This window comes from Salvelinus fontinalis, chromosome 20 (assembly GCF_029448725.1).
Source record: "Salvelinus fontinalis isolate EN_2023a chromosome 20, ASM2944872v1, whole genome shotgun sequence".
Classification (NCBI taxonomy): Eukaryota; Metazoa; Chordata; class Actinopteri; order Salmoniformes; family Salmonidae; genus Salvelinus; species Salvelinus fontinalis.
In genome coordinates this window covers 6350990-6375370 of record NC_074684.1, presented here as the reverse complement: position 1 = coordinate 6375370, position 24381 = coordinate 6350990, and the positions used below count along the sequence as shown (strand labels likewise).

At 43.4% G+C, this 24381-nt stretch overlaps 1 protein-coding gene across 4 annotated transcripts in view; it reads right to left on the bottom strand.

Moving 5' to 3' along the window:
• Nucleotides 1-24381, bottom strand: part of LOC129817199 (1-phosphatidylinositol 4,5-bisphosphate phosphodiesterase beta-1-like) — a 217717-nt gene that overhangs the window by 44329 nt on the left and 149007 nt on the right. For all 4 annotated transcript variants that reach the window (XR_008753683.1, XM_055872201.1, XM_055872202.1 and 1 more), the window contains exons 7-13: nt 16071-16146; nt 14016-14116; nt 12451-12617; nt 6235-6381; nt 3742-3899; nt 2804-2886; nt 1978-2062 (exon numbers count right to left, since the gene is read on the bottom strand). Coding sequence is in view for 3 of the 4 variants with exons in the window: in XM_055872201.1 (XP_055728176.1) it covers nt 1978-2062; nt 2804-2886; nt 3742-3899; nt 6235-6381; nt 12451-12617; nt 14016-14116; nt 16071-16146 (817 nt within the window). In the remaining variant the exon portion in view is untranslated. The remainder of the gene's footprint in view (nt 1-1977; nt 2063-2803; nt 2887-3741; nt 3900-6234; nt 6382-12450; nt 12618-14015; nt 14117-16070; nt 16147-24381) is intronic.

Below are 24381 nucleotides of genomic sequence, written 5' to 3'. Positions count from 1 at the left end.
GTTACAGCTTCAAGAGTGTTTAGTTTACAGCTTCAAAAGTGTTTAGTTTACAGCTTCAAAAGTGTTTAGTTTACAGCTTCAAAACGTTCTACACTCCTGAATATGCTTCCTTTGGGGAGAGTGGGAGCGTATCCATAAATAAACACACACACTCTCTCTCTCTCTCTCTCTCTCTCTCTCTCTCTCTCTCTCTCTCTCTCTCTCTCTCTCTCTCTCATGCATGTTTTAACGAGAGAGAGAGAGAGAGAGAGCAGGCTTGAGTAAGCACAACACTGGTTAATTCACGTGATACATTTCTGTTCTGTTGGATCACACTGCTGATGCCCATTAATAATGGCGCACCAGAAGACGGATTTTCTTATCACACACACGCATGCAAGCGCTCATACAAGTGGGCACACGCACGCACACACATGCAGGCATGCACACGGGCACACACATACGCTTAACAACTTCCTGAGCTGTGGCCCTTTCCTTGCAGTCAATGACCAAAACCTCTAATGGCCTCATGGGTGGAATGTTATTCATATCTTTCAGAATTTCATCATTAATACAAAACACACAAACATTTAACAAAGAAAATCCGGTGTTTCTATGTCAAACAGTTTTGTTATATTTCAGTCTCTGTGATATATATATAAAGTGTAATACTGGAATGCAAATTTAAAATGTAATACATTTCAACTCTATATCTGACATGGTACATGTGCCTTCTTTTTTTAAGCCAATAACCATGTGTGTGAGGTGTATACTTTGGTTTCAAAGTAGATGTGTTTAAGACTACCAAGAAACACTCTGTGTGACCCCGATTTAGCCCACTGCAGTAAAAGGTTAAACAGCATCACACTTATGAGCATCTGCCATATCCACTTGTCTTCGAAAACGAGTTGAGCATTTCCCCCTTAAACGGAGGCACCTGGGAAGCTAGCGGGAGAAGCTGGCATTTTGTTCTTTGTGCCCACTTATCACTCCCTCGATAGTGGATATCTGACTCTCTCTCTCTACCTCTTTTCAGAAAGTACTGCTCTGATAACAAGTCATTCACCGGGAGGGCTTATGCACGCACACGCACACACACACACACACACACACACACACACACACACACACACACACACACACACTAGCCCTACTGCTGTTGCACCCAGTGAGGTAATGTGTAAAGTTGAGTTCCTTCATTCCACCAGGGAAGACTAACAGTTCACGGCTGATTAAAGGGACGGATGGTAACTGTAGGTGTCTCTGTGTCCTTGTCTGTTCGTGCTTGTGAGTGCGTTCGTGCTTGTGTGTGTGTTTGATTGTCGTTACGTAAGAATGGGCTCGGAGGAAAAAGTTCCTCCACAAAGGGACAACGCAAGCTTTTCACTGGTAGCCATGGCAACTGGGGGGGGGGGGGGGGGGAGTAGATAAAGAGTTTCCAAGAAATGCAGCATACGGATTACCCCGTAACACAACACACATGCATGGTAAACCATCTCCATACATTCTACCATGAGAGACTGCCCATATGCAGTTTAGCCTCTGATAGCCGGGTAAGGGTCTGATTGATAGGGAGGGAGAGAACCATGTGATTGTAATTGCAGACAGGTGAAAAGGGTATGTTCGGATAAAGGGAGATGGAAGGGTGAGAGAGAGATAGACAGGTAGGTAGGTAGGTAGGTAGGTAGGTAGGTAGGTAGGGAGAGCGAGCGAGCGAGCGAGCGAGAGATGGCAATGTTAACCTATGTTTCCCATGCCAATAAAGCCCCTTGAATTGAAATTGAATTGAGAGAGAGAGAGATAGAGAGGGATATGAATAGAGGATGGGTAAACTTCTAGGTTTAGTCCACATGAGGCTGTTCCGATGACTGCTCAGAGGTGACGGAGGGGAGAGGAACACTCCACACTCACAGGTACATGCCATAACGGTGTCTAGAACTGTGCGTTTGACAACGCGTGTGTATAGTGTGTGAACATGAGTGTGCCGTCTGTACTTACAGGGTACTTCTCCAGAGGGTCGGTCAGTAACATGTCTCCAAATATTGATCTGCAGTACTCCGCCATCTTGGCCTGCTGCTTGGGCCTGGGAGGCAACACACACACACACACACACACACACACACACACACACACCGTTAACACCCTTACAATCGCCTCACAGTGGCCTAATGTTAGTATTTAGACATGGACTATTGGAGTGGATAGTGTTACTGTGACCGTTTGGGATTCGAACCTGGGTGTCCCGGGGAAGCTAACGCAAGTCTCAGGCAAGGCCACACGTCATGCGAGTGTGGTTCAACAAATGACCGAGGCTAAGTTACACTTTATCCCTCTGTAACCTACTCCTTGCAGACACCCATCTGGACCATGCCACCAATGTGACCAAACTACAGTTCCAACCCTGGGTCTCCTGCGCGCCACAAGATTGCGTTTGCACGCCCCGGGAGCTAACCCAAGTCTTCAAGTCTCCGGCAGGGTTACGCAACATGCAAACGTGGCCCACCAAACCACCTTCGCTACATTAGCACGTAGCTAGCTAATGGCTTCAGAGTAGCTAGTATTACCATGTAGCTATTAGCTAATGCCCTACTATACGACTGTCTAACATTAGCATGCAGTTAATTAGCTCATGACGTAAGAGTGGCGAGCATTGGCGTGGCAGTTAAAATGGCACTAACATAACTATAGACTTACAGGGGTTCAGAATCACCGTATGAACTGAAGTTAAACAAATAGGAACGTTGGCGGTGTGCACATTCATCAACGACATCAAACAAAGGTGAACTCTGGGTAACACACGGAGCCGTGAGAGTTGTTGACTTACGAGTCCACGTGGTTCTCAAAGGAGAGGATGACAGGGAAAGGGGAGGTCTTGAAGGCACACTCTGCTATGGCCTCAATCACTTCCTATAGACACAGAACAGACAGACAGGGTGTCAGAACTGGTCAATGGCCAATGGGAGCAAAGACCAATGAATGTGATCGCTGATCAGAATTGGTGAGGCTAGTTTCATAGACGTGTGTTGAAACGGCTCAGATTTTCATCAACTCTTAACTAAATGACCTCTGGTCAGGCTAAACCAAAATATAGGAATATTTGAAGTACAATATTGGTATTATACAGTATTTACAGGGATGTGGAAAGAAACTGGTGCAGAGCTTGTTGACTCATTGTACATCTGATAGGGAGTGTTAAACGGTTTAAGATGAAGTGGTTAAGTGAAATGAACAACCATTTTACAAACACTAATGCATTGAATGCACTTAATAGCTTTACCTCTGTCTCTATCACACACACTTTCCCTACTCTCTCTCCGTGACACGTTCCCTCTACCAGTCCACTTACACATTTTTATTTTACTCTCGATCCAACTTCTCTTGCACTTAGTACTTCCCATTAAAGACTAAATTCCCCTCTATCAATCAATCTCTTCGCCACTCTAGGCCTGGCTCCCTCCTTTCCTCCTCTCCTCTCCCTGGGCTTATTCCTTCTTCCCTCTGCTTCTCCCCTTTACCCCTCCGTGCTTCAATTATTCTCTCCTCCCCTCTCTCCTGTTGCTTTCTGCCATACTAAACACCACGCAAGTCGTTCCCTCGGTGTCCCTGTTACTCAAACAATCTGTTTCTCTTTCTCTTTCCATCTCTCTCTTCCTCCCTCGCCCCTCTCTCTCTCTCTCTCTCTCTCTCTCTCTCTCTCTCTCTCTCTCTCTCTCTCCCTCCCTCCCTCTCTCTCCTCTATCTCTCTGGTTCCAGACAGTTTACCTTGAAGGAGATTTCAGTTGTCATGGTGAATCCGTGTGTGATGACAGGTTCTTCCTCGGTGGTGCGTCCCTTCCAGCAGTCCAACTCGATACAGCGACACCCTGAAAGGAGGACCTGCCGGTACATCTCCACCGACGAGTTACCTGCCAGCTGGCCCGCTACACACACACACACACACACACACACACACACACACACACACACACACACACACACACACACACACACACACACACACACACACACACACGCACACACACACATTACTCTTTCAACAGTTAATAACCACATGATTTCCGTCTGAGATCCAGGAGTCCTACTGTGTGTCAACACGAGACGTTCCCACACATCTCAAGCTCTCATTAAGCACATTAGCCATTAGAGTGGGGAAATGGATACGAGCAGCACCACATTCCACACAGCGGAGCTGCGCACAGGCAGATCTCCTCCCCACTTTCTCCATTAACAAAGCAATTATCTCTGCATTAGCATCGTATTACCGCCGCGCGGAGACAACAGTGTCAGTGCGAGACGCAGGCGCATCTGTGTCTGAGTGGATGTGGGTATGTGGGTGTGTGTGTCTGTGTGTCGCACTTCAGGATGCGCCCCTGAGCTCCTCTATAAATGCAATTTCATCTCTTCCTAAGGAGCGTGAATGGACACACACACACACACACACACACACACACACACACACACACACACACACACACACACACACACACACACAACACGACTTCCTGGTGGTTACAGCATCCGCCATTAGAGGAAAGTTAACTTCTAAATGAGTTTCTGCCTTCAGCACGGCATGAAACACACAGTTCTAATAAGAAGGAGATTACAGACGGATCAATGTGAAGGGATAATAATGCCCTGGCCACAATAAAATAATCAGTAATGACTTATTAGACATATCCTTGTCTTCCTCTGCCACGGAACAAGCAAACAGTGTTGGAGAGTAGTGAACTACATGTTGTTCAACTAGTAATGTATCGACATTTTGCAGCAACTTGGTGGTAGTTGGATTGAATTCAAATCTTGGTAGTGTTTTCCGTAGCTAATATCCCTTTTTGACATGTAGCGGTGTAGCTAACGTTTTTTGCAAAAATAAAATATGTGTGAATCGTTTGCTTTATTTTTCGGCATCAGACCTGCCTACTTCTCACTTTACACATTGTTTTGTGTTTAACCGGCTAAATTACGCATACAGTATAGGCTAAGTTAATAAAATACAGTAGTGATCTGAGTGATCTGTTCTTGCAATTTGTAGTCTATGACGTTTCAGATTTACATGTGAAAAATGTATTTTTCAAAGTAACTTCAGTTAAGTAAACAATATCTTTCTTAAGCGTAGCTTTAGTGTAGCTTAACGTCTTCCGGTGTGAAGTAATTGGTAGCTTGGTGAACTATATTTTCATAGTATCTTCCCCAACACTGCAAGCCAAGGTCTCTGTAAAGTTTCTCTGTAACTTCCAGAAATGATTTCTCATCATAACTTAGTTCATTAATGTGTAATACAATAAGACAACGTGTCAATAGGAGAATAAGAATAAGAAGACGTGATAAGTGTCACGCCCTGACTTTAGTTATATTTGTTTTCTTTATTATTTGGTTAGGTCAGGGTGTGACAAGGGTGGTTTGTTTAGTTTTTGTATTGTCTAGGGTTTTTTGTCTTGTCCAGGTTGTTTTTGTTTATCTATGGGGATTTTGTATGGTCTAGGGGACTGTAGGTTTATGGTGGCTTGAATTGGTTCCCAATCAGAGACAGCTGTTTATCGTTGTCTCTGATTGGGGAGCCTATTTAGGTTGCCATTTTTCCATGTTGGTGTTGTGGGTAGTTGTCCATGTTTAGTTGCCTGTGAGCACTACGTTGACGGCACGTTTCATTTGGAGTTGAATTGTTTTGTTGGCGACATCGTTAATAAAGAAGTATGTACGCTCACAATGTTGCGCCTTGGTCCATTTCATCAACAGACGATCGTGACAATAAGGGAATTAATGAACACATTGTGTATCTTCCTCAATTTATTTGTCCCTTTTCAGTCTTTGACATTAGCCTATTAAAGAAATAAAATGTTCCTCTGGCGGGAGAAATTTGATTCACGAGAGATTTTCATGCGCAATCCATCTCCCCGGAATATATTTCAATATATGAATAATAATATCTCTTGTAGCTAGAATGGCCTTTGTAGTTTTGGTTTATATTCTTATTGCTGCCACATGCCAGTCAGTCTGAATACCAGTCTGAAGAAATGTTGAACTCATGAATAAGAATGAAGTCAGTCTCATAGAGAGTGCTGATTGGATAAGCACCTGAGGTACACAGGAGGAGAAGGCCACCTTATTGGCTGATGTTGGATGACAGACTTACGGTAGAGGGAGGTGAAACAGGAAGGTAAAACGTCCTTCAAGCACCGGTGTTCGTAGCAATCAGAGTATTTGAATTTTAAAAAATTGAATAAAAGTGTCTGAGGTTTCTAAATAGGCGCCTACCTGTGAGGTATGTGTTGTGGGAGGAGTTGATGAAGTAATGAGACAGCGGTAAAGTCATGTCTTCACTCTGGTCCAGCTTCTCTGGTGGGATGATGCTGTTCTCTTCACTACTCAGATACTTGGCGAAGCCCTCCACTGAGATCTGACCTGCGGGAACACACACACAAACGACATTACAGAGGGTAGCTCTGTAGCTACCGCCGCTTAGCCTCACTGCTCAGATGTTTCGCGAAGCCTACATCTAACCTGCAGGATGACAAGAGGAGCAAAACAACAGAGACGATAGACAGAGACGTGGCGACACTGGAAGATGACCTCTCAAACCCCTGGGTAAAGATATGTGTCCATCGTGTCAGTTTTGTGGTACAGGGTGTAAGCTAAGTGTTAGGTTGGAGCTAAACTAAGCTAAACCCGGCAGAGTTTAAACTAGGTCCTGATGCTGCTAACAAAAGCAGACAGGCTGAAAAATCTCTAGTGTAACCCGGATGGAAAGGTTTCACCACTGACATTATTAGCCATCGACACATTCCCTCAATCAATCAGTGTGTGTGTGTGTGTGTGTGTGTGTGTGGTTCCCTCAATCAATCCATGTCTACATTAGAGGGCCCCAGTGTGTATGTGTGGGAGTGTACATTAGAGAGCCACAGAGATCAATCTCAGGGACAAAGGCTGTTTCAAACCCCGACCACAAGGGTTGGACCTATGACTCCCACACTGAGCCGCCCTGCGATCCACTCTCTGGTGTTCTTCAAGTGTGTGTTTATGCCTTAGATGTAAAAAATACAAAAAATACAAAAAATAAGAATAATCGTACAACGCAGAGGCAAAGGAAGAATTAATAATTGAGAAGTGCCGTTAGCTTATTGTTTTAAAATCACTCAGATATCATCTAGAATAGACACTCAAAAGAGTGCATTTTACAAGTCAGGTGCATGAGAAGCTTCAAACGCTCCCACTCCCGCGACGGACATGCTCCCTTTAAATCCAACACGTCACACGCACACTGAACCAATACCCTTTGATCAATGATCTCTATAGCCAGGGAAATAAACGCTAACACAAGCAGCCAATTAGCCTCTCTTAACCGCACAGACGCCCAGAGCAAGAGACTGTTACACACACGCACGCACGCGCACACACGCACACGCACACGCACGTACGTGCGCACACCTGTCTCCCTTTGGTACAAACCTCACCTCTGCAGAGACACTGGGGAGGCTAAGCTGATCCTAGATCTGTGCCCTGTGTAATCTCCTCCTCTCCTCCGCCCGGTGTCTGAGAGGAACGCCTAAATGCTTTCCCTACGGTGAAATAAAACCCGTAAAACATCAACTTCCCTCACAGGTACACTATATATACAAAAGTAGGTGGACTCCCCGTCGTATTAGTGGATTTGGCTATTTCAGCCACACCCGTTGCTGACAGGTGTATAAAATCGAGCACAACGCCATGCAATCTCCATAGACAAACAAGGCAGCTCATCAAATTTCTGCCCTGCTAGAGCTGCCTCGGTCAACTTTAAGCGCTGTTATTTTGAAGTGGAAACTTCTAGGAGCAACAACTGCTCAGACGCAAAGTGGTAGGCCACACAAGATCACAGAACGTGACCGCTGAGTGCTGAAGAGCGTAATGTGTAAAAATGGTCTGTCCTCGGTTGCAACAGTCACTCTGGAAGCAACGTCAGCACAAGAACAGTTTGTCAGGAGCTTCATTAAATGGGTTTCCACCAGTGGAGGCTGCTGAGGGGAGGGCGGCTCATAATAATGGCTGGAATGGAGTGAATGGAACGGCATCAAACCAGGTGTATTATGTATTTGATACCATTCCACTGATTCCGCTCCAGCCATTACCGTGAGCCAGTCCTCCCCAATTAAGGTGCCGCCCTCCTCCTGTGGTTTCCATGGCCGAGCAGCCACACACAAGCCTAAGATCACCATGCACAATGCCAAGCGACGGCTGGAGTGGTGTAAAGCTCATCGCCATTGGACTCTTGAGCACTGGAAACGCGTTCTCTGGAGTGATGAATCACGCTTCACCATCTGGCAGTGCGATGGACGAATCTGGGTTTGGTGGATGCCAGGAGAACGTTACCTGCCTGAATGCATAGTGCCAACTGTAAAGTTTGGTGGAGGAGGAGTAACGGTCTTGGGCTGTTTTTCATGGTTCAGGCTAGACCCCTTAGTTCCAGTGAAGGGAAATATTAACGCTACAGCATACAATGACATTCTAGACGATTCTGTGCTTCCAACTTTGTGGCAAAAGTTTGGGAAAGGCCCTTTCCTGTTTCAGCATGACAATGCCCCCGTGCACAAAGCGAGGTCCATACAGAAATGGTTTGTTGAGATCGGTGTCGAAGAACTTGACTGGCCTGCACAGAACCCTGACCTCAACCCCATCGAACACCTTTGGGATAAATGGGAACGCCGACTGCGAGCCAGGCCTAATCGCCCAACATCAGTGCCCGACCTCACTAATGCTCTTGTGGCTGAATGGAAGCAAGTCCCCGCAGCAATGTTCCGACATCTAGTGGAAAGCCTTCACAGAAGAGTGGAAGCTGTTATAGCAGCAAAGGGGGGGGACCAACTCCATGATTTTGGAATGAGATGTTCGACGAGCAGGTGTCCACATACTTTGGTGATGCAGAGTAGATGTTTCTACTTTTCAAGGTAGTAGTTTGTAAGTCCCTAATATGGCGGGTTTGATTGAAACCTTCCAGAGGTGAAGGTTACGAGTTCATCAAAGGTCTATACAGATTTGATTTAGACATAACTGACTTAAGACATAGGTTAAGAGGACCTTGTTTAGGTCTCTGTGTGAGCGAGAGAGAGAGAAAGAGAGAGAGAGAGGGACAGAATGAGAGAGGGAGCGAGAGAGAGTGAGAGTGAGAGAGAGCAAGTGAGGGTCAGAGAGACGAGAGAAAGGCGACCTAAATGCCAGAACCGGACAAGAATCTGAAACCCTCAGCACATGGGACTATGGGACAAACACCAAATTCAGACTCTGCATGCAGAATTCTGCAAAAATATCCTCAGTGTACAATGTAAAACACCAAATAATGCATGCCGAGCAGAACTAAGCTGATACCCGCTAATTATCCAAATCCAGAAAAGAGCTGTTAAATTCTACAACCACCTAAAAGGAAGCGATTCCCAAACCTTCCATAACAAAGCCATCACCTACAGAGAGATTAACCTGGAGAAGAGTCCCCTAAGAAAGCTGGTCCTGGGACTCTGTTCACAAACACAAACAGACCCCACAGAGCCCCAGGACAGCAACACAAATAGACCCAACCAAATCATGAGAAAACAAAAAGATAAGGACTTGACACATTGGAAAGAATTAACCAAAAAACAGAGCAAACTAGAATGCAATTTGGCTCTAAACAAAGAGTACATAGTGGCAGAACACCTGACCACTTTGACTGACTCAAAACTAAGGAAAGCTTTGACTATGTACAGATTCAGTGAGCATGGCCATGCTATTGAGAAAGGTCGCCGAAGGCAGACCTGGCTCTCAAGAGAAGACAGGCTATGTGCCCACTGCCCACAAAATGAGGTGGAAACTGAGCTATACTTCCTAACCTCCTGCCAAATGTATGACCATATTAGACACACATATTTCCCACAAAGAATTTGAAAACAAACCCAATTTTGATAAACTCCCATATCTACTGGGTGAAATACCACAGTGTGCCATCACAGCAGCAAGATTTGTGACCTGTTGCTACAAGAAAAGGTCAACCAGTGAAGAACAAACACCATTGTAAATACAACCTATATTTATGTTTATTTATTATTCCCTTTTGTACTTTAACTATTTGCACATCATTACAACACCGTATATATACATAATATGACATTTGAAATGTCTTTATTCTTTTGTAACTTTTGTAAGTGTAATGTTTGCTGTTATTTTTTGTTGTTATTTATTTCACTTTTGTTTATTATCTATTTCACTTGCTTTGGCAATGTCAACATAAGTTTCCCATGCCAATAAAGCCCTTAAATTGAACTGAATTGAGAGAGAGAGCGAGAAGGTCAGAGAGACAAAGAGAGAGAGGGAGCAAGACAGAGAGAGAGAGCGAGAGCGAGAGAGCGCAAGAGTGAGGGAGGGAGTGCGAGAGAGAGAGAGAGAGAGAGAGAGAGAGAGAGAGAGAGAGAGAGAGAGAGAGAGAGAGAGAGAGAGAGAGAGAGAGAGAGAGAGAGAGAGAGAGAGAGAGAGAAAACAGGAATCTCTTTTTCCACTCCTCTTCCTGAATAATACTGGACCTCAGGATCTGTTCTGGGAAGAGGGCAAACGCACATGTGTCTGTGAGGAAGTGAGAGAGTGAGTGGGAGAGTGTGTGGGTGTGTGTGAATGTTGGTGTGAAGATTGTGTGGCATAGAGGAAATGCGTGAAGAGTATGTGAAGGGTGTGTGTGTGTGTGTGTGTGTGTGTGTGTGTGTGTGTGTGTGTGTGTGTGTGTGTGTGTGTGTGTGTGTGTGTGTAACTCTGGGTCTATCTTCAGAGCAGATGGCAGCCCTTCCTCTGCCCCAGGCTGTATAAATACTGCAGTGGGAAATCTGTCGTTCGGACTGGGACGGGCAGAGGGACGTGTGTGTGTGTTAGAGGTCTTCACGGGTCAACCCAAACCCGAATACCCAAGACCCGACCGCCGAGCAGATCCGGGTCCAACATGTAATTTCCTCCTTCTGGTCAGAATGGGGTCCTTTTTGATTGTCATCAGGTCTATGTACCTACAGCTGATAGACCCGGGTGGACAGAAATAGATCCGACCACGGCTCTGCATAGCCTATAGGATATTTATTTTACGCTAAAATTGCTCATATAGCTGAAGTGAAATACAATTAACTCGTCATCCGTTTGACCATTACAATGTAAAAACTTCAACAAAAATTCCCTGTGATTTTCTTTGGCCATGAAGCTGTGGCTCGGTGTGTCTGAACCACAGCTTCTGTCTCCCAGGACGGTTTCTTTCCACGAAACACTACATCTAAACTCCCAAATCCCTGCTCGCATCCTAAATGACGCCATATTCCCTACATAAGTCCACAACTTTTGACCAGGTCCCAAAAGTAGTGGCCTGTATAGGGAATAGGCTTCCATTTGGGACACCCCTTGTGTAAAGCAGACATCCCTCCTCACGCTTCGTGTTGAGTTGAACCAGCAGGGTAACATGTATGCGTTGCTGAGTGCTCTGGCCCACTGGTGTGATTCAGGACTTGGAGAAGGTAGCATAAACATGGCTGAGAAACGAAATGTGTGGATCCTAACTCCTGAAGTCTCTGTAACCACAGAGCTCTAAGTGTAATAGATGTATAATAACATGGTAGTAAAGGATTATGAGCTCATTATAAAGAGGTTATAACGGGTCTAATAACAATCTGCATGATAAGTACTGCCGGTAGTCAGTGTCTGTACTTGACTTGACACAGTGTGACAGAGTGTGTGTCTGGGATGAGACAGGACTGTGTTTACAGGGCTGTTTGACTGTTCCATCAAACAAAGGGGAAACTGAGTGTGACTGTATGATAAACAGAGTGCGTGTGTGTGTTCCCACGTCTTCATGTGTGTGTGTGTGACACTAGCATGAGCATGACAGGTGGACAGACAGGGAGTCCTCCCCTAAGTGTTCTCTACCATTGAGCCCCCACACACACACACACACTCACACACACACACACACACACATACACACACACACACACACACACACACACACACACACACACACACACACACACACACACACACACACACACACACACACACACACACACACACAGTCTGATAGCAAAAGCAAGAAGGAATTGCATGAGAGAGGAACGAAGTGTTGAGCAAGTGTATACGTGATTGTGAGTTTTGTATGTCAGTGTGTCTGTGTGTGTGTGGGTCTAAGCATTCCCTGGAACCCCACTAGATTCTCCTCTTTCTTGGCGCCTTGGACACGATGTGGCTGAGTGGTTTCTATGGTAACTCCCCTGCCAAACTTACCACCCCTCAGAGAAGGGGGGGGTACACTCTCAAAACAACAGAGTTCTTCTAAAACAAATAAGTGTGTGTGTGTGTGTGTGTGTGTGTGTGTGTGTGTGTGTGTGTGTGTGTGTGTGTGTGTGTGTGTGTGTGTGTGTGTGTGTGTGTGTGTGTGTGTGTGTGTGTGTGTGTGTGTGTGCGTGCGTGCGTGTGTGTGTGTGCGTGCGTGTGACTCATGCTAACCTTTCTGCACCAGCAGTTCTTTGGGTTCGTACTTGTCCACCAGGCTCTGAACCTGTTCCGGTTTGAGAGGAGGATAGAGGATCTCGTTGAGACGAGGGTCCCTCTGTCGGACATTTATAAACTCAGTCAGCTGCTCCACTGTCAGGTAGGGTTTGCTTTTAGCTCCACTAAAAAAAGGACAGGAGATAGGGAGGAGAGGAGAGAGAAGCAGGGGAACAAGACATGAGCGAGAGAGAATTCAAGAGGGTGAGAGATGAGGAGAGAGGGACAAAGGATCACAATGTGGCGTTGAAGTAAATGATGAGATCTGATTAAAAATCCCTGTCGCGTTCACATCGCCTTTCCCTCTCTCTCTTTCTCGCTCTCTTTCTCGACGTGTCACTTTTCTCAAATTCAAATGTGGATTTGTGAGTTTCATTTGCGTTGGCTGCTCTGGCGTAGAGCCCTATCCAGTGGGCAGACCGCACTAGCCTCTGAGGATAGCTAGAAGAGAAAAGAACGGCATTTAAAAAGACCCAACAAACACAAACAATGAAGTCGTTCAGCAGACTGCTCTTAATTGTGGCAATTCCGTTTCAACTCAGTGAGAACATTTGAGATCTGCAATGTAACAGGGCTTTTCCACGCTGAAGAATGATAAGTCTTCAGGCAAGCACACGGTATATAATTTTGGACAGCAACCATCCATTCCATAATGTTTCTCTGTCTCTAACATTTTTTACTTAGAATAAATGTGTGTGCTGTGTGTGCTGTGTCTATTGCTGTGTCTAAGATGTTTATCATAAACCTTAATAATGCAGAAGGTTAGCTTATAACGCTGCAACCAGCAGTTGAAACAATAACGAAGCACCTTCCCCGCCCCTGTTCCGGTAAAAAGGGATGGGGCTGAAGAAATGTTACCACTCTCAAATTCATAGAGAGACCTATGGATGCAGAGACTGACCATCCACGGTGACAGTTTCAACCCTTTCAGGCTATAAAGTGTTTGTTTACATTTACTTTGTTTACAAACATTGGCGTAAAACAAGCGAATATTCTGGGTTCCAATGGGGTACAACAGTTGAACTAAGCTCACGAGGCATTGTGTGTGTGTGTGTGTGTGTGTGTGTGTGTGTGTGTGTGTGTGTACGTATGTGTGTATGGGACATGCGGTAGTTCTGGGTAAATCTGAGCGACTGTAACGGCTTTCGTCGGTGGAAGGTGAGGACCAAAGCGCAGCGTGGTTAGTGTTCATCTTAATTTAATAATACATTTTAAAAAACAGAACACTTCAAATACAAAACAACAAAAGTGAAAACCGAAACAGTTCTATCTGGTGCACACACAAAGACTGAAAACAACCACCCACAAAACACAATAGAACACAGGCTACCTAAATATGGTTCCCAATCAGAGACAATGACTAACACCTGCCTCTGATTGAGAACCATATCAGGCCAAACGAGAAACCCTACATAGAAACAGAAAACATAGATAATACCCACCCAACTCACGCCCTGACCACACTAAAACAAAGAAAATACAAAAGAACTATGGTCAGAACGTGACAGCGACAGTTGTCTTACACGTCAGAGAAGATGTTGTCTAGTTCTGGTCGAGGACATATGTTGGTGAGGAACACTTTGTAGACCTCCGGAGTGAAGTCCTCTTGAGGGACGGAGTCACTCTGGAGAGAGAAAGAGAGAGAGAGAGAGGGAAAAAACACAGAAAAAAATGGATGCACAGTGAACTTGGTTCCAACTCCATCGATTAAGGAAGTACATTTACATTGATCGAACTGAAATGGAATTGAACCCATACCAACCTCGGTGGTCAGAGCGTCTTAGGACACACCCAGACAAAACAGAGCATAACAACACTGCTGAGGGAGAAAAAGTGTTGAGAAGGAGGGATGAGGAAGAGGATTTTAAAACGCTGCTCGGATCACAGAGTCTAAAGACCAGACAGTGTTTGTGTGAGAGTATCATTCTGTGTATGTGTGTGTGTGTGTGTGACCGTGTGCAGTTGTACGAGTATTTCTGAAGGCCAGCCAGTGTGTGTGTGTGTGTGTGTGTGTGTGTGTGTGTGTGTGTGTGTGTGTGTGTGTGTGTGTGTGTGTGTGTGTGTGTGAGGAGTTGAGATTATAAGAACTAACGTTTTGTTTGAATTAATAGCACATTTCAACAACAACAAATCCCAGCTGACCTTCCATCACGTCTGTGTGAGACGCAGAGTTGGTGAATGGATGATCTAATCTACGCATTAGTAGTTCCCCCCGTGAGGCATGGAGGAGGAGGTGTGATGGTGTGGGGGTGCTTTGCTGGTGACACTGTCTGTGATTTATTTAGAATTCAAGGGCCCCTTAACCAGCATGGCTACCACAGCATTCTGCAGCAATATGCCATCCCATCTGGTTGGCGCTTAGTGGGACTATCATTTGTTTTTCAACAGGACAATGACCCAACACACCTCCAGGCTGTGTAAGGGCTATTTGACCAAGAAGGAGAGTGATGGAGTGGTGCATCAGATGACCTGGCTGCCACAATCACCCGACCTCGACCCAACTGAGATGGTTTGGGCTGAGTTGGACCGCAGAGAGAAGGAAAAGCAGTCAACAAGTGCTCAGCATATGTGGGAACTACTTCAGGACTGTTGGAAAAGCATTCCAGGTGAAGCTGGTTGAGAGTGTGCAAAGCTGTTATCAAGGCAAAGGGTGGCTACTTTGAAGAATCTAAAATCTAAAACACTTTTATGGTTAGTACATGATTCCATATGTGTTATTTCATAGTTTGGTGTCTTCACTATTATTCTACAATGTAGAAAATAGTAAAAAATAAAGAAAAACCCTTGAATGAGTAGGTGTGTCCAAACTTTTGACAGGTACTGTATATGTGTGTCTGGGGGAGGATTTGTGTGTGTGTTAAGGAGCTTTTTCACTCCTCAGAGCTAATTGCTTGCTATTCCTTGCAGACAGTGTTCGTTTACTGTGACGAACAGCACATAAATGGAATGACAGAGAATACAATACGTTTTTCCCCTGTGACTGGAGGAAACAACTCCTGTCATCACAGACACACACACACACAGAGACACAAACACAGAGACACACACACACACACACACACACACACACACACACACACACACACACACACACACACACACACACACACACACACACACACACACACACACACACACACACACACACACACACACACACACACACACACACACACTCTCTCCCTGGGGCTCATCTGTAGACAGACTGAGACAGAATCTCTTATTATGGGAAGTCATGTAAAAAACTATAAAGGAGGAATCCACACAAATGATATTCCCTGAAAAGCAGTTATGATCAGATCTGCTGGGGTATGGAACGTTACAGTGTGGATGAACAAGGGAGGGAGGGAGGGAGGGAGGGAGGGAGGGAGGGAGGGAGGGAGGGAGGGAGAGAGAGAGAGAGAGAGAGAGAGAGAGAGAGAGAGAGAGAGAGAGAGAGAGAGAGAGAGAGAGAGAGAGAGAGAGAGAGAGAGAGAGAGAGAGAGAGAGAGAGAGAGAGAGAGAGAGAGAGAGAAACAGGGATAGACACTGTAGGTAGAGTAAGTGAGTGGTAGAGCTAGATAATAAGCTAGTCTTACCCGTCCAGAAGGGAGGTTGCAGTTCTCCAGAGCTGTCTCCACTCGTTTCCTGTCCGCCGAGAACATCCTGAAGATACTGATGAGACAGCCCAGAACCGTTACCTCGTCATCACACGCACCGTGCAGCATCTCACACACCACAGACCCATTCACACAGCATCACACCCACGTGATCACAACATCAACACGGGAGAACCTTTCATATAGCCTCACACACTTTGGAGAGGCGTTAATAGATCATACACGTAGGCAAGCTTTCATACCACTTTATAGATAACCTTTCATAACCATCCATGCAGTGCCTTTAGAAAGTATTCACACACCTTGGACTTATTCCACATTATGTTTTGTTACAGCCTGAATTTAAAATGGATTAAAATTGCGATTTTTTGGGGGGGGGGGTCACTGGCCTACACACAATACCCCATAATGTCAAAGTGTAATTATGTTTTTCGGAAAAAAAGTTAAGATTTATGTTAAGAAAAATGTTAAGAAAATCAAACAAGTAAAAAAGTATTAACCTGTTGGGGATGGGGGCGCTGTTTAGACTATTTATGCTAATTTGGCTAATTTTTTAAACGGCTTCCCACAAAATCCTTGATCGTACAATATGCATATTATTATTATTATTGGATAGAAAACAGTCTATAGTTTCTATAGGAGTTGAAATTTTGTCTCTAAGTGGAACAGAGCCCATTCTACAGCAATTTCCCTGACATGGAGTCAGATTTGAGAAATGTTGGCCACTCTTCTGAAGTCAGTTAAAAGGGCACTGTCGTTGCTATGACTATACGGACACTTCTTACGTCTTCCCCTGGATGCCTTTACGTGATGACGATTCCAACGGGGTCGATTGCGCGTTCACAGGCCCTACAAATGAAAAAACCCTGAAGCTAGTCATTCTTTGGGAGCTGCGTCATGAGCCTAGAGGACACCGGCGCGCACCTGTTCCAAGCGTTAGTTTAGCCTGTTATATTTCTCCGGTCATCTTTTCACTCGTTATAGGAGTTAAAAACATCATAAGGTAGTTAATTTAAAGCGTTTTATAGCAATTTATATCCGTTTAGTGCGATTTTGGGACATTTATTTTTGCAACGATGTGAAAAGTTGGGCACGCTTTTCAGTTCATCCCGAACGCAGTTGACATTTCCACATGGCAAGAGGACAGCTTTCCACCAAAAGACGATTTCTCCCAAGAAAGGATCCTTTGCCCAAGATACTGATGGAAGAACAGCTCAAGGTAGGACATTTTTATTATGATAAATCGTGTTTCTGTCGAAACATTTTAGTGGCTTAGGACGCCATGTTTTTTGACGTAGCTTCGCTTGGCGCAAACTGTATTGAAAAGTAAGGATAAATTAAAAAATGTAATAACGCAATTGTATTAAGAATTAAATTGTCTATCAATCCCTGTCCACCCTATATTTTTTAGTCACGTTTATGAGTATTTATGTATAAGAGTAGATCACTGTCTAAGTGGCGCAAGGACTTTTTCTTTACCAGCTTGTCTACATTTCACATTGTCTAACCATGATTTTGGTGGCTAAATATAAACATTTTCGATCAAACTGTATATGCATGTTGTAATGTGATGTTACAGGAGTGTCATCGGAAGAATTCTGAGAAGGTTAGTGAAAAAATTAATATCTTTTGGCGATGTTGACTTTTATCGCTCACTTTGGCTAGAATCAATGCTGGGCTGCTAATTGCTATGTGCTAAGCTAATATAACGATTTATTGTGTTTTCGCTGTAAGACACTTAGAAAATCTGAAATATTGTCTGTATTCACAGGATCTGTGTCTTTCGATTCGTGTATGCTGTGTATTTTTACGAAATGTTTGATGATTAGTAGTTAGGTAAACACGTTGCTCATTGTAATTATTCTAGTCCATTTGTGATGGTGGGTGCAATTGTAAACTATGCCATCTACCTGAAATATGCACTTTTTTCTAACAAAACCTATCCCATACCATAAATATGTCATCAGACTGTCATCTAATGAGTTTTTTTGTTGGTTAGGGGCTATAAATATCTTAGTTTAGCCGAATTGGTGATGGCTACTGGTGTTGGTGGACAAATAAAAGATGGTGGATTATGCTAATGTGTTTTTAGGTAATAGATGTACATCTTTACATATTGTGTCTTCCCTGTAAAACATTTTAAAAATCGGAAATGTTGACTGGATTCACAAGATCTGTGTCTTTCATTAGCTGTATTGGACTTTAATGTGTGAAAGTTAAATATTTAAAAAAAATATATTTTTTGAATTTCGCGGCACTGGTTTTTCAGTGGGGGGGGGGGGGTGTGCCGCTAGCGCCACGCTGATCCTAGACAGGTTAAACCCCTTTGTTATGTTAAGTCTAAATAAGTTCATGAGTAAACATTTGCTTAACAATAGGTCTGTTGCATGGACTCACCCTGTTTGCAATAATAGTATTTAACATGTTTTTTTGAATGGCGACCTCATCTCTGTACCCCACACATACAATTATCTGTGAGGTCCCTTTGTCGCGCAGTGAATTTCAACCACTGATTCAACCACAAAGACCAGGTACGGTTTCCAATTCCTCGCAAAGAAGGGCACCTATTGGTAGATGGGTAAAAATAAAATGTAATATCCCTTTGTGCATGGTGAAGTTATTCATTACACTTTGGATGGTCTATCAATACACGATACAGGTGTCCTTCCTAACTTAGTTGCCAGAGAGGAAGGAACCGCTCAGGGATTTCACCATGTGGACAATGGGGACTTTAAAACAGTTATAGAGTTTAATGGCTGTGATAAGAGAAAACTGAGGATGGATCAACAACATTGTAGTTACTCCACAATACTAACCTAATTGACAGAGTGAAAAGAAGGAAGCCTGTACAGAATACAAATATTCCAAAACATGTATCCTATTTGCAATAAGGCACTAAAGTAAAACTTTAAAAAATGTGGCAAATAAATTAACTTTATGTCCTGAATACAAAGTGTTATGTTTGGGGCAAATCCAACACAAGACATCACTGAGTACAATCATGGTGGTGGCTGCATCATGTTATGGGTATGCTTGTCATCAGCAAGGACTAGGGAGTTTTTTTATATAAAAATAAATATAATAGAGCTAAGCACAGGCAAAATCCTAGAGTAAAACCTGGTTCAGTCTGCTTTCCAACAGACAATGGGAGACAAATTCACCTTTCAGGAGGACAATAACCTAAAACACAAGTACAAATATACACTGGAGTTGCTTACCACGACGACATTGGATGTTCCTTCGTGGCCTAGTTACAGTTTTGACTTAAATCAGCTTGAAATCTATGTCAAGACTTGAAAATGGCTGTTTAGCAATAATCAACAACCAACTTGACAGAGCTTGAAAAATAAAAATAAAAGAATAATGTGCAAATATTATACAATCCAGGTGTGCAAAGTTCTTAAGATACTTACCCAGAAAGACTCACAGCTGTAATCACTGCCAAAGGTGATTCTAACATGTTTTGACTAAGGGGTCTGAATACTTATGTAAATGAGATATTTCTGTATTTTAGCAAAAATGTCCAAAAACACGTTTTCACATTATGTGGCCTTGTGTGTAGATGGGTGGGGGAACCAATTATTGAATCCATTTTGAATTGAGGCTGTAACACAATAAAATGTGGAATGAGTCAAAGGGGTATCCATTCAAATAACATAATTCCTGGGAGGGAACTTCCTGTGTGGTGACGAATGGTACATACCAGAAACAAACAACATTGAACACAAAAACATGTAGGCTACAATATATCGGATTAGAAGCAGTCCACGCAATCACAGGGTAAATAGACATATATATATATATATATACGAATACAAATAGGGACCTCAAGAATTAATGCGTTTGATGGATGTTAGAAGTTGCCTCGTAGATTTGCTCTCGTAGATTTGCTCTCGTAGATTTGCTCTCGTAGATTAGATTTGCTCTCGTAGATTTGCTCTCGTAGTCTAGAAGTTGCTCTCGTAGATTTGAACGGGAGAGCTCTATACCTGCACTCGGAGTGTAGGGGGCTGTACTGCTCAATCAGTGTGTACAGTATGTTTTGTCAAATGCTATTTGTTTCCTTTTCTTCCTCACTCGATTTTTTTTGTAAATGTCACTGAGGGGTTCCTGGCTTTCCCCGATGACCTTCCCACTGATTCTTATTACCCTGTTCAGTGGGTTCTGACTTGTGTTCCCTAGCGCACCAAACCACCCCACAATACTAAAGGCTAAGATGGATTGCATAAAGCATTTCTAAAATGCTCGGAGGACTTGTTATTGTACATTGAACTCAATTGACATTTTGAGGAATGTGCTCAGTTTCTCTTTTGAATGAGAGCTTGTCGTCAATAATGCTTCCAAAGCTATTTGTAGTCCTCCACTCGCAATACGATCTGTCTGTTAATCTCCAGCACTGGGATGGTCACAGTAGGTTGGTCTATTCTGAAATCAATGGCCAGGTCTTTGGTTTTGATTGCATTGACCCCAGGTAGTTCTGGCTAAACCACATTGAAAATCTGTCAATTTCCGCCTAGAGGCGCCCCTCTGAGTTGCCTGCTGTTGCCCAGAGAATCCGATGCGGAATTACATTCATGTTCTGGAGCTTATGACCCATTAAGCGAGGCTGGACTGTATTAAAGTCACTAGAGACATCCACAAATACCATCTGGACCTATGTCCTGGGCTTCTCCAGGTGGGTGTGGGCACAGTGCAGTAGAGACAGGAGTGCATCATCGACAGCATCATTCGTGTGCCACTCGTAGGCAAACTGGAGTGGCTCTGTGTAAGAGTATACCTCCTTTTGTAGCTGGGGGAGAATCAGCCTTTCAAAGCCCTTCATCACTAAATATGTTAAAGCTAAAAAAGTAGGTAGTCATTGTTGCAGGAGGGGTTGCACTTTTAGGTACTGGGCATATGATGGATGAGGTCCATATTGCTGGGATGGCGTGTTTTGCCTGAGAGCAGTTGAAAAGGTCACAGAAAACACCTGCCAGTTGCTTATGGGAAACCTTCAGTAGGCGACCACTAATGTTGTCTGGCCCAGGTGCTTTCTTTTGATTGGTCCTTTTAAATGCGGCTTCCACATCTGTTGGTTGCAGCTCAACATTTGCTAGAGTGTGCGACATGTGCGATAGGTCAGAGGTCACCTCCTCTCTTTTAATTGGTCAATTCTACCTCCAAATTTTTTTTTTTTTGGAGCAGGGTGTTAAGCGCTGACAGTGTTTTCATACCCCTCCTAGCATCTCTGGGTTTAGCCTCCTGGGAGAGCCTTCTCCTTGTACATCCTCTTGGCCTGTTCCATATACTGATTTCACTTGGATTTCATTCGTTTACCCTCAACCTTGTTGCTATAGCGATAAATGTTGCTTTCGGATCCTTTGTACACCGAGTGTACAAAACACCAGGTGAGTCCAGCTGAAAGCTACGATCCTTTATTGATGTCCCCTGTTAAATCCACTTTAATCGGTGTAGATTAAAAATATTTTTTATCTTTGAGACAATTGAGTTATGGACTGTGTATATGTGCCAAGACAAAATATTGAAGTGCCTTTGACCGGGGTGTAGAGGCCATGTCGCAACGAATTGAGGCTGTTCTGAGGGCAAACGGGGGTGCAACTGAATATTAGGAAGGTGTTCCTAATGTTTTGTACACTCAGTGTATCTTTAGAGTTTTGGAAGGAACAATTATCTCTGCACAGAATGTAATATAGTCAGTGATCGCTTCAGTGGCCTCCTCAAACGCTCCCTATATGAACACACACTGTACAGTCAAAGCAGCCTTGTAAGATCTCACTGGCATAATTGTCCCATTTTGTAGTTTGGTGCGATTGGCTGGGATTAGATGTATTGCATTATGATCAGAGAAAAAGTTTATCTATTTTTTTTTATACGATTGTATTTGATCTTTTACCAACAGTACAAAACATACACTTACAAACGACGGACATCATACAAATATCAACTACATCACACCTGTCCAGACCTGTGACCCCCTCACCCCCACCTCCAGCGACCGTTTCACTTTCCGCCACGTGTCCTCAAACGGCACCATTTTGTTTCTCTCCCTCGCCCACGCGCTTTCTATTTTTAGATTGTCAAGCATGTGACCTGTCCGTTGCGTGACAGAAGGTGGATTGGTTGATTTCCCGTTTTGAATTATCGGATTTTTGAAGATAATTGATGAGAAAAGTATTGTCCAACCCATCGGGTACAGACGGATTAAAAGTACATTTACATTGTAATACTTCTGACGGCCATCTTTCCAAATCTGCCCATAACTTTGGGACTTTATAACATTCCCAGAAGGCATGAAATATTGAGTTGTTGGTAGTTTTACACTTGACAGACATGACAGAACCATCCATATAATATCATACGCACCACAGAACCATCCATATAACACCATACACCACAGAACCATCCATATAACATCATACACCACAGAACCATCCATATAACATCATACACCACAGAACCATCCATTTAACATCATACACCACAGAACCATCCATATAACATCATACACCACAGAACCATCCATATAACATCATACACCACAGAACCATCCATATAACGTCATACACCACAGAACCATCCATATAACATCATACACCACAGAACCATCCATATAACATCATACACCACAGAACCATCCATATAACATCATACACCACAGAACCATCCATATAACATCATACACACCACAGAACCATCCATATAACATCATACACCACAGAACCATCCATATAACATCATACACCACAGAACCATCCATATAACATCATACACACCACAGAACCATCCATATAACATCATACACCACAGAACCATCCATATAACATCATACACCACAGAACCATCCATATAACATCATACACCACAGAACCATCCATATAACATCATATACCACAGAACCATCCATTTAACATCATACACACCACAGAACCATCCATATAACATCATACACCACAGAACCATCCATATAACATCATACACCACAGAACCATCCATATAACATCATACACCACAGAACCATCCATATAACATCATACACCACAGAACCATCCATATAACATCATACACCACAGAACCATCCATATAACATCATACACCACAGAACCATCCATATAACATCATACACCACAGAACCATCCATATAACATCATACACACCACAGAACCATCCATATAACATCATACACCACAGAACCATCCATATAACATCATACACACCACAGAACCATCCATATAACATCCTACACCACAGAACCATCCATATAACATCATACACCACAGAACCATCCATATAACATCATACACACCACAGAACCATCCATATAACATCATACACCACAGAACCATCCATATAACATCATACACCACAGAACCATCCATATAACATCATACACCACAGAACCATCCATATAACATCATATACCACAGAACCATCCATTTAACATCATACACACCACAGAACCATCCATTTAACATCATACGCACCACAGAACAATCCATATAACATCATACGCACCACAGAACCATCCATATAACATCATACACCACAGAACCATCCATATAACATCATACACCACAGAACCATCCATATAACACCATACACCACAGAACCATCCATTTAACATCATACACCACAGAACCATCCATATAACATCATACACCACAGAACCATCCATATAACATCATACACCACAGAACCATCCATATAACATCATACACCACAGAACCATCCATATAACATCATACACCACAGAACCATCCATATAACACCATACACCACAGAACCATCCATATAACATCATACACCACAGAACCATCCATATAACACCATACACCACAGAACCATCCATATAACATCATACACCACAGAACCATCCATATAACATCATACACCACAGAACCATCCATATAACACCATACACCACAGAACCATCCATTTAACATCATACACACCACAGAACCATCCATTTAACATCATACGCACCACAGAACCATCCATATAACACCATACACCACAGAACCATCCATATAACATCATACACCACAGAACCATCCATATAACACCATACACCACAGAACCATCCATTTAACATCATACACCACAGAACCATCCATTTAACATCATACGCACCACAGAACCATCCATATAACATCATACACCACAAAACCATCCATAAAACACCATACGCACCACAGAACCATCCATTGAACATCACACACCACAGAACCATCCATATAACATCATACACCACAGAACCATCCATTTAACATCATACACCACAGAACCATCCATT